The sequence below is a fragment of the Heteronotia binoei genome, chromosome 2 (genome assembly GCF_032191835.1).
Source record: "Heteronotia binoei isolate CCM8104 ecotype False Entrance Well chromosome 2, APGP_CSIRO_Hbin_v1, whole genome shotgun sequence".
Classification (NCBI taxonomy): Eukaryota; Metazoa; Chordata; class Lepidosauria; order Squamata; family Gekkonidae; genus Heteronotia; species Heteronotia binoei.
Window position 1 is genome coordinate 200340445 of NC_083224.1, and position 16645 is coordinate 200357089.

Sequence of the window (16645 nt, forward strand, 5' to 3'; positions counted from 1 at the left end):
CAAACAGCCGAACCACTAAAACATCCACACTGGGGAGAGAAGAACCGGAAACTGGGTTTCATCTCACTGAAAGCTGTTTCCCTGCAAAATCGAAAGGGGCAGTGGACAGCCAAGGCAGAAGCAGCTGAGTGAAAAATATATGTGAGAGAGTAAGATTGTAAGCTGCCTTGAAATGCGAGGAAAGGTGGAGCACAAATGTTTTAGTAAAAGGGCGGGAAGCAGCAGGGAACACAGCAGGTCACTAACCAATCAACTGGCAGGGCATTCATGAGCCTGAGAATTTCAGCTTTTTCTGGTGGGCGAAGAGGGTAACAAACAAAAATGAAAGCTACTGGGTATAAATCAAAACTATAGAACAGGGGTGTCGGCATCATTTGTTATGAGGGCCAGATCTGACACAAATGAGACCTTGTCGGGCTGGGCCGTGTGTGCCATAAAATGCAATGCCAGGTAGCAGAGATATACACTTTATATAAAGGACACACACAAACACAATTAAAGATTTTTGAAAAACAAAAACCTGAAATAAAACATGCTTAAAGTATTAGCCCTCTTGCAATATTGTGGTCAGTATCAAAGCAAGTTCTCCCTCCGCTCTCCCTCTCCCTCCCCCCCCGCCACTTCCTCCCCAAGAGAGGAGCCTTAGCCAATGGGGAAAATAGAGGCTTTGTTATTAGGGTTGCCAAATTCAACCCCAGAAATATCTGGGGGCTTTGGGGGTGGAGCCAGGAGACTTTGGGGGTGGAGCCAGGAGACACTGGGGTGGAGCTAGGGGGGAGGGGGGGAACGGCGCCGGGGAGCGTGGCAAGCCGCCCCGCAGCTGCCGCCTCTGCTCCGCTCGCCGTGGCTGCTCTTCTGAGATGGGCTCAGCCTGAGCCCATCTCGGAGGAGCAGCCACGGCGAGCAGAGTAGAGGCGGCAGCAGCGCGGCGGCCTCGCCTGCTCCGCCTCTGGGACGGAAGCGAGGGGGGGGTGGAGGCGGACCGGGAGCGTGGCGAGCCACAAGTCCAGGTCCTAGAAGGGCCCAGATTCGTGGCTCGCCATGCTCCTGGCCTGCCTCGCCCTCCCCTGCGCTGCTGCCGCCTTTTGGCTGCTCCTCCGAGATGGGCTCAGCCTGGGCCCATCTCAGAGGAGAAACTGCGGTGGGCGGGGAGGGGGCGGCAGCGGCGCGGCGGCCTTGCCGGCTCCAGGATCCGGTGGCTCGGCGCCGTTTCCCCCCTCTCCCCCCCCGCTTCCATTTTTTGGGGGAGCGGGGGAAGAGGGTGGAAATCCTGGGGTCCCCCGCCAGGGCGGGAGGGTTGGGAAGCCTATTTGTTATATAGCTCCTGTGTGATTAAGCAAGCCGGGCAAAGCAGGCTGTAATGCAGAAAGAAGCAAGGGAGAGGGAGAAGGAAGCAGACGTGAGAGCGGGCCTGATAGGAGTCCTCCAGGGGCCTAATCTGACCCACAGGCCGCATGTTTGACACCCCTGCTATAGAAATTCTAATATACATGCAAAAATTTTAATGAGATTAAAGTAGACTTGGGTCCTGATCAGAAGGCAAGCTTGGCACGCCCTGGCTGTGCCTCGAAACTCTCCAGAACTATTTGTTCCGGAGAGGGAGGGACCAGACATGACACCCTTCTTTAAAAAACAGAAATCCTCCACTTTACACTGCTTATTCAACATGAGCAAACGGGCAATTATGCACACATCGCTAACTGAGTGCGGTGGAAATGGTGGTCAGGGAGTGGAAGCTGCAGATCTACAGATGTCATATGGACATGGACATATGAAGCTGCCTTATACTGAATCAGACCCTCGGTCCATCAAAGTCAGTATTGTCTTCTCAGACTGGCAGCGGCTCTCCAGGGTCTCAAGCTGAGGTTTTTCACACCTATTTGCCTGGACCCTTTTTGGGAGATGCCAGGGATTGAACCTGGGACCTTCTGCTTCCCAAGCAGATGCTCTACCACTGAGCCACTGTCCCTCCCCGATGTTGAGATGTCTTGAGTGCAAAAAGGAGTGAGTAGATGGCCAGAAATGCACAGTGGAACAATCAGAGCTGTAAATTAGGGTTGCCAATCCCCAGGTGGGGGCAGAAGATCCCCCAGTTTGGAGGGAAATGTCTCCTGGGCTGTCATTATTCCCTATGGAAACCGATTCCCATAGGGAATAATGGAGAATTAATCCATGGGTATCTGGAGCTCTGGGAGGACTGGGTTTTTTTAGGTAGATGCACCAAATTTTCAGCATAGCATCTGTCTCCTGAAAAAAATCCCCCAAGTTTCAAAACACTGAACCAAGGGGCCCAGTTCTATGAACCCCAAAAGAAAGTGCCCCATATCCCTCATTATTTCCAATGGAGGGAAGGCACTTAAAAGGTGTGCAGTCCCTTTAAATGTGATGGCCAGAACTCCCTTTGGAGTTCAATTATGCTTGTCACAACCTTGCTCCTGGCTCCACCCCCAAAGTCTCCTGGCCACACCCCCAAAGTCCCCAGATATTTCTTGAATTGGGCTTGGCAACCCTACTGTAAATACCGGACTTTCTCAGAGGTCAAAGAAGTTCAGGGTAAGAATGGGGGAGCAGATGTCACTGTCTGGACATGCATATTAAATCCGGTAGGCAGAAAGGATGGCATCGGACCAAACAGCCCATCTGATCATGACCAGAATCAAATCTATTGTTACATTAATAAATACATCTTATAAAACCTGCTCTTATTTACTGCTTAATATATATACAAATCCAATAAAACGGGTGGCCAACGGTAGCTCTCCAGATGTTTTTTGCCCACAACTCCCATCAGCCCCAGCCGTTGGTCATACTGCTTGTGGTTGATGGGAGTTGTAGGCAAAAAACAACTGGAGAGCTACCGTTGGCCACCCCTGCAATAAAGGAATTTTCAAAAACGCCATCGTGTGGTAAACGAATTCCTCAACAGAAGTAGCAGTCTCTAAAGAAACAATTAACTAGGAATCTCGTCAGCAAGGTTAGATATTGCATGCAAGCTGAAAGATTTTGTTCTACAGATTTTGTTCTACAGCTGATACGATTTCTACTTACAGAGTTTTGATTGCTTTGAAGTCACTCTTCATATGTATGCTGTGAACTCCTGTTTAAAGGCATGTCTTGTTTTTCAGCAGCCCAAACAACTTGTACTAATGGAATTGTGATTCATTGACTTTTTGGTTTTTTGCATATATATTAGAATTTCTATTGCAGGGGTGTCAAAAATGCAGTTCGGGGGCCGAATTCTGTATAACAGCTTGCTTTGCAACTGCATAATTGCTCAATTGCACAGGAGCTACAGAGCAAAACCTCTATTTTCTCCATTGGCTGAGATGCCTCCCTTAGGAAAGAATAACTTGCTTTGCCAGGCTCTCTCAATTGCAGAGCAGAGCTATTGAGCCAAGTCTCTCTTCCTTCTATTGGCTGAGGCTCCTCCCTCTCTTGGTCCCCTGGGGTAGGAAGGAAAGAGCCAGAGCTTCCTTTGCCCAGTTCCCTGGATCCCATGGAAGAAATGCAAAAGAAAGCATCTTTAAGATCAATGAGGGCTAACCTTTTAAGCATGTTTTAAGTTTTTAAAAATATATATTTGTGTTTGTCTATGTTCTTTACAAAATTTATATCTCTGCTACCTAATCTTAAATAGGTACCCACATGGCCTGGTCCGACATGGCTTGGCCCAACCTGACATGGTCCCGCCCAACAAGGTCTCATTTATGTCAGATCCGGCCCTCATAACAAATGAGTTCAACACCGCTGAATCTATCATTTTGATTTATATGCAGTAGTTTCCAATCAATTCTGCATTGGCCTTTGTCCCATGTTCATTCTTGGCTCTCAAGTTTGAGTGGGGCAGGGAGCAAGCAGGGAAGACGCAGTCGTGGTGCAGAATCTGGGATAAAGAGCTGCCAGGAGGAGCCCCCCACAGGGAGGCAATATACCGCGACCGATTCCCCATTAGCCTTATGCCACTATCAGGCTCCTCTTCTCCACAGAGCTTCCGTTGGATACCTGCCTTGGGGCTGCAACTGGCTTCGCCTTTTTTGCGCGGCAAACAGAAAGGTTTTTAGAGGATCTTGTTTGCTGCGTGAAAGAGGCGTAGCGAGTTGCAGCCTTGGGACAGCTTGGCAAATCCCAATGGGTAGCCCCGTTGAGAAGAGGAGAGTGAGAGCGAGGTAAGACTAGTGGGAAATCAGTCTCTGTGTGTTCCCTTGTACTCTACTTTTTTTTTTTTTTGGGGGGGGGGGTTAAAGCAAGACACATTTCTAGTCCTCAAGAGAATGAGGTGTGTGACCCTCAGCCAAAGGGGAATCAAGGTAGAATCTCAACTGCCAAGATAAGACATACAGTGTTTCCTTAACATACTCGTCTGAATTTTTCAGCAACTGTGGCTCCCCCACACCTGCTACTCAAGATCCTTTTTGCCTGGGTGATGCCAGAGACCGGACCTGGGGCTTTCTACGTACATAGAATGTGTTCTTTGCTAGGGCTGCCAATTTCAAGGTGGGGCCTGGAGATCTCCAGGAATCAGAACTGATCTCCAGCTTACAGAAATGGGTTCCCCACAGAGAAAATGGCTGCTTTGGAGGATGGGCTCTATGTAATTATACACTGCGGAGTTCCCTGCCCTCCTGAAATCCACCCTCCACAATCTCCAGGGATTTCCTCGCTCAGACCTGGCAACCCTAGTTCTGCTACTGAGGGGACCGCCTGAAACCATGCAGACATCTGCCTTATATGAAGCACCCTGTTAATCCAGGAGTCTCTATTCTGGCGGCAGCTCCTTAGGAAAAGAGATTCTTTTAACTGGGTGCACTGTGGATTCTAGTCTAAAACACCTTGAGCCTCTGTCTCTCATGACTGCTGCGCTGAGCAGGAAAAACATCCAGGTTCTAGTCCTCATCATCCCTCCAAGAAAGCAGCCTGCCTTTTACTTACCACACGTGGGCTGAGCTCCGCCCCAAGCAGGTCCTCCACCAAGCCAGGTGGGAGTGAAGCGTTCAGCTCAAGCAACCGAGAATAATAGGTCTCATTTTGTCTCAAGTAGGCGCTGACCGGGACCGCTGGAAAAGAAAAAGGAATTCAAGGTTCAGAATGGCCATGAGACGCAAGACTTGAACCCATGTCCCTCTGGCTCACCACTCGTCTGGCCAATGCAAGGGGAAGAAGCACCCAGTCTATGCCACGATTGGAACACAAGTCAAGCAACCTCCAACTGGATAGGCTGTTCCGAGTATAAACAGATACTCAGCTGAAGGTTGTCAGCTCATCTGAAAGATTCTCTGGACTCCTGCATTCCCTTTCTTCATGCTTTATTTATTTAAGACACCTGGACTCTGCATTTTTAAGAATATTTTTGTTGACTCTTTACCTATTCGACTTTGAACAGCGCACATTCCTGATAGTATCTCTCTCTCTCTCTCTCTCTCTCTCTCTCTCTCTCATTACTCACTGAGGAAGGACTTGAACTCAGGTCTCCAGGTTCTTTAATAACTTTAATCACATTGAATAACAGCAACTGCAACAAAATACCCCTGAAATGTTTTAAATCTGAAAACAATTAGAAACCCTTGGATCACAAAGGTAGTAGATAAATAAGTGTGGTCAGGCCACACCTGGAATGCCGTGTGCAGTTCTGGAGGCCTCACTTCAAAGAAGATGTGGACAAAATTGAGCGGATGCAGAAGAAAGCAATGAGGATGGTCAAGGGCCTGGAGGAAGATATGAGGAAAGGCTGAGGGCCTTGGGAATGTTCAGTCTGGAGAGCAGGAGACTGGGGGGAGAGGGGACATGATTGCTCTCTTTAAATATTTCAAAGGCTGTCATTTAGAGGAGGTCAAGGAACTGTTCCACTTGGACCCAAAACATTGGGCTCAAGTTGCAAGCAGGAAGGTACCGGCCGGATATTAGAAAAAAATTTTTTACAGTCAGAGTAGTTCAGAGGTGGAACTAGCTGCCTAGGAAGGTGGGGAGCTCCCCTTCATTGGCAGCCTTCAAAATGAGGCTGGATGATTACTTGTTGGAGATGCTTTAGGCTGATTCTGCAGGGAGCAGGGGGCTGGACTAGATCTAGGTCTGTACGGCCCCTTCCAACGCTATGATTCTATAACCAGCAACAAAGCAGAGAACATTTGTTGTTTTAAAAGAGTCAGCAACATAAAAAAATGCAGAAGGGGATCAGAATAAAACCAACGGAAGGACTAATGACAGTCAAAGGAAGCCAAAATGGAGGGCAGGGACAACAATACAGCACACTTGGAGAGGTTCTCTCGTTTTATCTTCCTGATAACCCAGCGAGGTAGTCAAGAGTGCAAGAAAGTGGCTGGCCAAGGCCACTCTGTGGCTCAGCTGGGACTGAACCCACGTATCCCCAAGCCCAGGCCCTGGTCTGCCTTAGAGAGCTACTGAAGGCTTTACCCAGCAAGACAGTGACTGGCCAAGACCACTCAATGCCCTCTGTAGCTCAGCTGGGACTGAACCCACGTAGCCCCAAGTCCAGGCCCTGGTCTGCCTTAGAGAGCTACTGAAGGCTATTTACCCTTCCTAAGTCTGAGCATGAAAAGGCTTTACCTTTCCCAGGTCTGAGCTCCCACAAACAGCTCACCTCACCTGGCTGGCGGAGAACCTGTTTGAGGCAACACAGCAGAGCATCTGGGCGCCATTCTGCATCCTCGGCTGCATTACGCATCCACAAACACCACACTTTTTTTTTATTCCTCTGCACTTTTAAACTGTGGCAGAATTTTGGATTAAGGGAGATGTTATGTATGTGCTTTAAAGATGTAATTCCTGCCGGCTCATTGGAGCCAGGAGAGCAGAGCTTGGGGGACTGGAGAACAATGGGGAATGGGATCCAAATACCTGCCGCCCTGCACCAATCACAGACCCCTGCCTGTTTGAAGGAACCAATGACAAGCTAGCGCGGGAGCTTAGAGTTGTATATAGGTTTGGCCTGCAGGCCCTTAGTCAGTCCTTGCTGGAAGGAGCCATCACCATGCTGCCCCAAATAAAGAGCTGTTATCACTATTATCTCGTCTCTTCGATGCTTTAAACCAGGGGTCCTCAAACTACGGCCCGTGGGCCAGATGCGGCCCGCTGAGGATGTTTATGCGGCCCGCCGGGTTATGGCAAAATCAGACCGGAAGTGATGTTCGACCTAAACTCGCGTTAGCAACGCACACTTCCGGCACTGGGCTGAGGCGGCAGAGACAGAGTGTGAGGTGATACCGAGGTGAGGTGAGTTCCCAGGCCGGGGTGTGTGGTGTGGGGAAGGGAGAGAGATGCAGAAGACGGAGAACTGACGGCCCGCGGCCTTGTACAGTAACGGCAGTCCGGCCCTCCAACAGTCTGAGGGACAGTGAACTGGCCCCCTATTTAAAAAGTTTGAGGACCCCTGCTTTAAACCCACTGCATAATAGGAGACTTGGCCATTTATGCATAAGGTATATTGAACAGATGTTAGCAAAAGCAGGCTTTGGTTTCTTTCCATAAAGCACTGCAGCATGGCTATTGCTCTTTCCCCACAGGCAGTTCTTGGCTGCTGAGCTTTTCCCCGCATAGAGCTTACATTCGTTTCAGTTCTATGTTCTGCCTCAGGTTGAAAGTCTAGAGATTTCCCCCACCCCAGGTTTTATATAGATTTATTAGGTTTTCAGGTAAAAAGGAATGCGGAATAGAAGGGAAGGGAAGGGGAAAGGATTGGGTACATGAATTAAAACTTTATAGTATTTCTACTTATACATTATTCGTTTAATATCGTCATCATCAATATCAGTCATCTTATAGCATCCTCTGCAATTATATCTTATAATTCAGTAATCATTAATGTCTCAGAGTGGTAAAGCTGCAGTACTGCAGTCGGAGCTCTCTGCTCACGACCTGAGTTCGATCCCAGCGGAAGCTGGTTCAGGTAGCCGGCTCAGGTTGACTCAGCCTTCCATCCGTCCCAGGTCGGTAAAATGAATACCCAGCTTGGTGGGGGGGAAAGTGTAGAGGACTGGGAAAGGCAATGGCAAACCACCCCGTAAAAAGTCTCCCGTGAAAATGTTGTGAAAGCAACGTCACCCCAGGGTCGAAAACGACTGGTGCTTGCACAGGGGACTATCTTTACCTTTTAAGACAAGAATATATTTTTACGTGGCAATAATTATCATAAATTACACTATTGTCTTTTTTTTAGAAGTTTATATATTATACTGTAATCAGTTATATAATGGTTCCCATATTTTCTTAGTTTCATAGAGATTAGCATCTTTCAATCTGGCTGATCGTGTATCTATTTCTGCAAAGTCTAAAAGCTTAGCTAGCAGCTCCTCTTTTCTTAGTATTTCGTATAGTTTTAAAGTATAAAGCTCTTAGCTTTTCTGCTCTTTTGCTCAAGGCTCAATAAAATAGATTAGTGCATGCTTGTGTCTTCTCTTCCAGTTTGGTGTAGAGAGCCAGTTTGGTGTAGTGGTTAAGTGCGTGGACTCTTATCTGGGAGAACTGGGTTTGATTCCCCACTCCTCCACTTGCAGCTGCTGAAATGGCCTTGGGTCAGCCATAGCTCTAGCAGAGGTTGTCCTTGAAAGGGCAGCTGCTGTGAGAGCCCTCTCAGCCCCACCCACCTCATAGGGTGTCTGTTGTGGGGGAAGAAGATATAGGAGTTTGTAAGCCGCTCTGAGTCTCTGATTCAGAGAGAAGGGCGGGGTATAAATCTGCAATTCTTCTTCTTCCTACCAAGACTTGGTTCCAACCAGATCCCACCCAGTCCAGTGAACCTAAGTGAGGCTGGTACCCCAGGTGGAAGCCTGGTGACCAGGTAATATTTCCCCCCCTGCAACAGTAACCCGGCAGCTGTGCACGTCCTTACCTGTCCGCTGAGTTCTCTTGCCATTGAGCAGGCCCAAAGTAGATAGAAGTTGGGAGAAAGTCTTGTCAGTTGGCAACTTATTCACATGGAGGAGGATCTTCTGAGTATCCACAAGCACGCGAAAGAGGCTACCAGGGGAAGATGAGACAGGCGAAACCTCACTTCTTTTCAGCTCACCTGTCAGCCACTTTAAACTGGTAAGGAACAGCGGGAAAGGCTTTCTCCTCTTTGCTTTTGATTTTTAAAAGTATCAGGTTGGGGAGGACTACAGTGCTCTTCTGGGTGGCACATGACACATCGCTCTTGCTCTAGCCAATAAAAAAGGTCTCTGCCACATCGCTTTGCCTTACCAATACAGCACAGTGGGGGAATATATTTATTTATTTAAAATATTTCTTGGCCACCTTTCTCCCTTGTGGAGCTCAAGAGAGCTTACAAAAATCAAATCAACCATTTTTCTCCCTCATTTTAGATTTCCCCGTCCTTATTTTCAATAGGCAAAGGTTAGTCCCTAGGGAACATTTTTAAGAATCCAGCTACAACCGCTAGTGCTGCCAAAGCTGGGGAACCCCGGCCAGAGGGGGGGAGGGGGCAGGGTAAGGGAGAAATATTTCTTAAAATAGGCAGAGGATCAGAGCTGCTGCTGGTGGTATTTGTCTACGCAGGATACCCTCTTGCTTATTTTTAATATTTTATTTATTTTTTGAAGAAAGACATGCATGGAGAGGGGGGGCGGGGAATACCCCATATTCATGGCCCTCTACTCACATGGAATTTTCGAAGTTCCTCACCAAGCCTGGTGTCTCTCCGGGGGTCGGGGACTGTAAGCAGGGGTTTTTAATGTTACAGACGATGCCCTGAATCCACGACAAAGTCCCAGCGGACGGTAAGGCTTTGTTTGGAAAGTGACCTATGCAAAGGGAGAAGCAACAAAGCCTCCAAGTGCTGACCTGGGTGGTCTAGAACAGTGGCCCCCCAATCTTTTTGGCCCCAGGGCCGGCATGCCTACCGTAGCCCCAGGGTGGGGGCACCCAATTCCATAAATTTAATCAATCAATCAGTCAATCAACCTAACCCATAAGCCAGGGGTGGGGAACCTTTTTTCTGCCAAGGGCCATATGGATATTTATAACATCATTCGCGGGCCATAAAAATGATCAACCTAAAAAACAATGCTCCGCTATGGGAGAATGATTCAGGCCAGCAAAATTAATGCAAATAAGTGTTTTTCTATCTGAAGTCAGGTTGGGAGAGTCTAATCTGGCACCCACACACACACACACGGCCCGCCGCTCTAGGCAAATGCATAGGTCCAGGGCTTTTTTGTAGAAAAAGCCCAGCAGGAACTCAGTAGCATATTAGACCACATCCCCTAACATTAGCATATTAGGTCACACACTCATTAGCATATTAGGTCACACACTCATTAGCATATTAGGTCACACATTAGGATATTAGGCCATGCCACCTGGGATAATCAAGTGCAAACTGAACTGTGACAGTAACTTTTCCAGGCCCTGCAGCAATTCTGGCCGGCCAGCCAGCCCTCAGGGAGGCTGTCGCACAGTACACCTGAGCCCTGTGATCCCTGCCTGGCCCTGGGGAGGCTGGGCCCCATGATCCTCGCTGGCCAGCCAGGCCCCAGGGAGACTGCCACATGGCTCAGTTTGGTCCAGGAATCCCCACGAGCCACACGAAGTGACCTCGAGAACCGCATTTGGCCCTCGGGACGGAAGTTCCCCACCCCTGCCATAAGCCATGTTTCCTAGAATCGTCCACTCCCAACCTCAAGTGAGAGCCAGCCCTGATCTGTGGTGGGATTGCTGCTTTGGACTCACATTCATGCTGCTCCAAAGGCGATTTAGCTTTCCGCATCAACAGGATAAGCAAATACATCAAGAGGGGAAACACGACTTCCCCAATTAGCTGGTTCTAGAGAGAAAGAAGGAAGCAGATGAAGGACTCTATAGGCAGGCAAAAGCAAAACCGCATCACTCTCTGGTGTGACCAAGAAAAGGACCTGGGCGGGGGTATGCAGGTGAAGAGGCAGGGCCACACAGGCCTCCCGTCTCAGGTGTTCAGGATTTTCTCTGCCCAGGAGAGCCCCGACAACTGTAGGGGACACAAAGCAGAATGGTCTGCTGATCTGACTCAGCGTAAAGCCAACACGGGTCATGGTTAGTACTGGTCTAGCATCAGGGAAGACTCAGGTTTGAATCCCCAGTCTGCTGTGCAATTCCATTGGGTGACCTTGGGTTGGTCACACACTCTTGACCTACCTATTAGGGTTGTTGTGAATATAAAATGGAGAAGAGGAAAACAATGTAAGGCACTTTGGGGAGAAAGGTGGGTTATACATGAGGTGAAATAAAATAAGGCAGCTTCAACCAGGCATGTGGTTTTCCATTCAGGGGATTTGGGCCTCCTTGCAGGATTGTTAAATCCAGCCCACACCCTCCCTTGCCTTCGATCTCTCACATGGACTTACCAGATGCACTCTGTGAGTTCTTGCATTCAGAGCTCTCCACCATCTTTTGTATTTAATCTTCAGGTGCACAGGGGCCCAATTTAGACTAGGACCCCAATTAGGGTTGCCAAGTCCAATTCAAGAAATATCTGGGGACTTTGGGGGTGGGGCCAGGAGACTTTGGGGGTGGAGCCAGGAGACATTGGGGCGGAGCCAGGAGCACGGGTGTGACAAGCAGAATTGAACTCCAAGGGAGTTCTGGCCATCACATTTAAAGGGACAGCACACCTTTTAAAATGCCTTCCTTCCATAGAAAATAATGAAGGATAGAGGCACCTTCTTTTGGGGCTCGTAGAATTGGACCCCCTGGTCCAATACTTTTGAAACTTGGGGGGTATTTTGGGAAGAGGCACTAGATGCTATACCGAAAATTTAGCACCTCTACCCCAGAGCCCCCGATACCCGCAGATCAATTCCCCATCATTCCTTATGGGAATCGTTCATGGAGGTGCATAATGGCTGTGGGGGTGGGGCTTCCCCCGCCGGCCAGCTGGCTGGGGGAGGGGGGAAGCCTGTAAAACCGGGGGATCCCCCGCTGGGACCTGGGGATTGGGAAGCCTAACCCCAATACACGCGGAGGCGTGCTATTAGCATCCTCACCCCATCTTGTTTCCCCGAAACAATCCCAGATTTTAATAGGGGAAAGAGCAGCCCAGGAGTTATTTCAGGTTAGGGGGAAAGCCCTGGAGTTCTCCAGAACAATGCACCTTCCGCCTGCGCTGATACATGAAATTCTTCCACATCAACAACCCCAGCTGGATGCCGATAACCATCTTGCAAAGCTCTCTTCAGGGTCATGCTCTGTGGCCAGCTGGCTGGTTCACCTTCAGGCACAAGTAAAATGTGTTAGTTTAGGACTCCCTGCTGCTTCCACTAGTCCACTGCATTCAGCCTCTTGGAGAACCAAAGTGTCATGATTCTAGGCCTAGTGAGGCCTCCAGGCCCCACGGAAGCCTGCATCAGAGCAGCTACAGGGCTGGGCGGGGGTTCTCCCGCTTGGGAGGTCCCCAATTCACCAGCTAGGGTTGCCAAGTCCAATTCAAGAAATATCTGGGGACTTTGGGGGCGGAGCCAGGAGACATTGGGGGTGGAGCCATTTACAAAGTTGTGGCAAGCACAAGTGAACTCCAAAGGGAGTTCTGGCCATCACATTTAAAGGAACTGCACACCTTTTAAATCCCTTCCCTGCATTAGAAATAATAAAGGATAGGGGCACCCTCTTTCAAGGCTCATAGAATTGGACCCCCTGGTCCAATCTTTTTTAAACTTGGAGGGTGTTTTGAGGGGAGTCCTCAGATGCCATGCTGAAAATTTGGTGCCTCTACCTCAAAACACAGCCCCTCAAGAGCCCCAGATCAATTCTCCATTATACCCTATGAGAATCAATCTCCATAGGGAATAATGAAGCGCCCAGCAGACATTTCCCTCCCTGCCCCCCGTTCCTGATAGGCTTCCCAAATCCCCCGCCTGGGCGGGGGACCGCCGATTTGGAGCCTCCTCCCCCCGCTTGGCAAAATCCAGAAAGCGGGAGGAATGGCGGTCCTTCCAACGCAGCCTAGAACCCAGCAGCTTCTCCTCTCCCCTTCCCACCGATCCCTGATGCTTCTCCTCCTCCCTTCCCTTCTCACCTCCGATCGCAGCAGCTTCTCCTTGCCCCTCCCCTTCCCACCCAGCTCCATCGCAGCAGCCGGAGCTTTCCCAGGCTGCTTCCTGCCCCGCCCCAAAGGACCATGTGCCTTTGCACCTCCGGAGGTGGTGAAAGGCTTCAACTTTCTGTGTCTTTGTTACTGTGAAGAAGCTGGCTGGTGAGTAGACAGCCAGTCCCCTACATCAGCAGTTTTGGAGGGATAACTCATCCATCCCTTGCTTCCTTTATGTTCGTATGGCTCAGCCTCCTGTGGCCACCATTTTGTGGTTGTGCCCACCACCCTGTTTCAGAACATAAGAAGAGCCCTGCTGGACCAGTGGTTTCTCTAGTCCAGCACCCTGTCTCACCCAGTGGGCAAGCGGTTCCTCTGGAGGGCCAACAACAGGGCATGGGGGCCGAGGCCTTCCCCTGATGTGGCCTCCTCCTGGCTCTGGGATTCAGAGGTTCAGTGTCTCTAAATGTGGAGGTTCCCCTCAGTCACCATGCCTAGTTGCCACTGATAGACCAATCCTCCATAAAGCTATCTAATCCCCTCTTAAAGCTATCTACGCCTGCGGGCATCACTAAATCCTCTGACAGCGAATTCCACATTTGAATCACTCTTTGTGTAAAAAACAATTTCCTTTCACCTGTCCTGAATCTACTGTCCATCAGCCTCGTTTGATACCTCAGGTTCAAGTATTTTGGAGAAAAAAAATCTCTTTGTCACCTCCAAAGGTGCCCATGGGCTCAAAAAGGCTAGCGACTCGGTCTCAAATACCGTAGTTTGTAGTTAACACTGCTCTCTAATTCTGTCACCTAAGCCCTATTTATTTATTTCCTTTGATTTATAGCCTGCCCCTTCCCTCAAGCGAGCTTGGGATAGCTCACAACAGTAAATTACAAAAGCTAAAACAGAAATATCAGCATAATTAAAAATGGGTCATTTCATAGAAAAATTTGTTGTGTTTAATTTGTTATGTTTTACTAATAATTAGTGTAATGTTTTAATGTTGTAAGCCGCCTTGAGCCCACTTTGCGGGATAGGGTGGGGTATAATTCGCAAATTAAATTAAATTTAAATTAAAGAGGTGCTGGAGCTCATTAGCGCAACTCATTTGCATATGCCACACACCCCTAGCATCACCAAAAGATGTACTAAATTATATCAGCTTAGCATCTACCTTAAAAAGCTTCTTGAATTCTAACTGTCATAACTCCCATCACAGTTTTTAAATTACTGTCTCCTACATGGCCACAGCGGCATGAAGAGTTCTATCTGTCTGCTTTACGTGTTTTGGTTATTTCCTCATTTTTTGTGGGGGGAAATATTAGAAAGTTTGTCAAATCTTAGAGTTCAGCAAAATTCTCACAGGGGGTTTGAACAATGGAGCCCAGAAGCAAGTATTTCAGGAGGGGGAGGGAAAGAAAGAAAGAAAGGAAGGAAGGAAGGAAGGAAGGAAGGAAGGAAGGAAGGAAGGAAGGAAGGAAGGAAGGAAGGAAGGAAGGAAGAAAGAAAGGAAGAAAGGAAGAAAGGAAGAAAGAAAGAAAGAAAGAAAGAAAGAAAGAAAGAAAGAAAGAAAGAAAGAAAGAAAGAAAGAAAGAAAGAAAGAAAGAAAGAAAGAAAGAAAGTGTAGAGGTTCCAGATATCCTTCTTGTGAGCTCCTGATTGAAACAGTTAAAACAATTTAAAAGGTAGGCATGGTACATATTAAAGTGCCATAGTCTTAAAGCTGGGAGCAGTTGGACCACAGCCACCCAACCCCTCAACCCCCTCAACTCAAGGCCTGGCAGCTCCATTTTGCACTGCTCACTGACTGTTTTGTGCTGTTCTTGTTCTTGTTCTATATCCTGTATTAAATAAAGCAAATTTTAAAATTATGTAAAACATTTATATGCTAATACATTTGGTTTAAGTTATGCAGGTCAAAAACCCTAGTTCTTCCTGGTGTGGTACTTTCCAGCGCCTTCTACAAAAGGTCCCCAGCCACTCCTGTCTATCAACCAGTACAAGCAGTGTGTTCAACAAAACTCCCAGAATTCCCATCTTTTGCCCCTTGACATCAGAGCAAGACGAGGTTGCCATAGATTCCAAGAATCTGAGCCAGCATCTAAGGATGCCAACTTCCAGGTGCCCCGGAATTACAGCTCATCTCCTCACTACAGAGATCAGTTACCTGGGCCAGGAGGAAATGGCTGCTCTGGAGGCTGGACCTGATGACACTTTACCTCTCCAGGTTCTACCTCCAAATCCACAGGAGTTTCCCAACCTGGATCAAACCCTACCTTCCCATCCCCCACGAGGGGCCAGGGGGGAACCTGGCAACCCTAAACACAGCTGTTTAAGAACAACATGTTTTACTGAGCCTGACTATTGAATATGTACGGCCTCATGAAAGGACTTCTATTCTGCTTTTAAGGTGGTTTGAATACTGTTGCCAAGTCCAATTCAAGAAATATCTGGGGACTTTGGGAGTGGAGCCTGGAGACATTGGGGGTGGAGCCAGGAGCAAGGTTGTGACAAGCATAATTGAACTCCAAAGGGAATTCTGGCCATCACATGTAAAGGGACCACACACCTTTTAGATGCCTGCCCTCCATTGGAAATAATGAAGGATGGGGTGCCTTCTTTTGGGGCTCACAGAATTGGACGCCCCAGGTCCCATCCTTTTGAAACTTGGAGGGTGTTTTGGGGAGAGGTATCAGATGCTATGCTGAAGACCCCCCCGTCAAGCCTGATACCCACAGATCAATTCTCCATTATACCCTATGGGAATCAGTCTCCTTCAGGAATTATGGAGTGCCCTGTGCCCAGCAGACATTCCTCCCTCCCACTTTCTGATGACACCTGGAGATTGAAAATCCTAGGTCTGAAACACCACTGTTTTGGTTTATTATTGCTCTATGTTTGAGCTGACAATAGGGAATGAGTTTTTAAACTTATTTAATATAGTTTTCCTGTCATTTTCATTCTAAATCAGGAGCCTTTCAGCATGGTGCCCGTGAGTGCCATAGTGCCCACAGACATCTTTCATGATGTTTTAAGAAAGTAGGTGGGCTTAGGTGGGCTTTTGCTCAGCAGGGCTTCTGGTTGGCCCCTGGAGATTAGATTGGCTGGGCACATTTTTCCAAATATAGCTCTGGCAGCAGCTGCCAGCACAACACAAGCATATTCACTGTATGACTGAAGGTAAACTACAGCAGCCATTTTGTGGCTGGGACCACCTCATGCGGCAGCCATTTTGTGACTGCATCCTCCATGCTGTGTCCAAGTTCCAAATGTACTCACAGGCCCAGAAAAGCTGGGAACTCCTATTCTAAATTATAAACTGTAGGCCAGAGTAAAAATAGGATTGCCAGCTTCCGGAGAAAAGGGGTTTGTACAGAGTTCTCTTGTAATTAAAAGTTGAACAAAGCAGGAGTCAAGTTTCACCTTTAAGACTAGGCTTCCCAACCCTCACGCCCTGGCGGGGAACCCCAGGATTTCCACCCTCTTCCCCCGCTCCCCAAAAAAACGGAAGCAGGGGGAGGGGGGGAAACGGCGCTGGGAGCATGGCGAGGGCATTCCGGGGCAGGCGAGGCCATCGCGCCGCTGCCGCCCCCTCCCCGCCCACCGCAGCTGCTCCTCCAAGATGGGCCCAAGCTGAGC

At 48.6% G+C, this 16645-nt stretch overlaps 1 protein-coding gene across 1 annotated transcript in view; it reads right to left on the reverse strand.

The window, feature by feature from the left end:
• The window catches only part of LOC132567470 (phospholipid-transporting ATPase ABCA1-like), a 202481-nt gene extending 190339 nt beyond the window's left edge, over positions 1-12142 (reverse strand). The window contains exons 1-6 of the mRNA XM_060233146.1: positions 12077-12142; positions 10681-10774; positions 9611-9752; positions 8843-8970; positions 6601-6666; positions 4930-5054 (exon numbers count right to left, since the gene is read on the reverse strand). Of these exons, the coding sequence (XP_060089129.1) occupies positions 4930-5054; positions 6601-6666; positions 8843-8970; positions 9611-9752; positions 10681-10774; positions 12077-12142 (621 nt within the window). The remainder of the gene's footprint in view (positions 1-4929; positions 5055-6600; positions 6667-8842; positions 8971-9610; positions 9753-10680; positions 10775-12076) is intronic.
• Positions 12143-16645: the final 4503 nt, after the last annotated feature.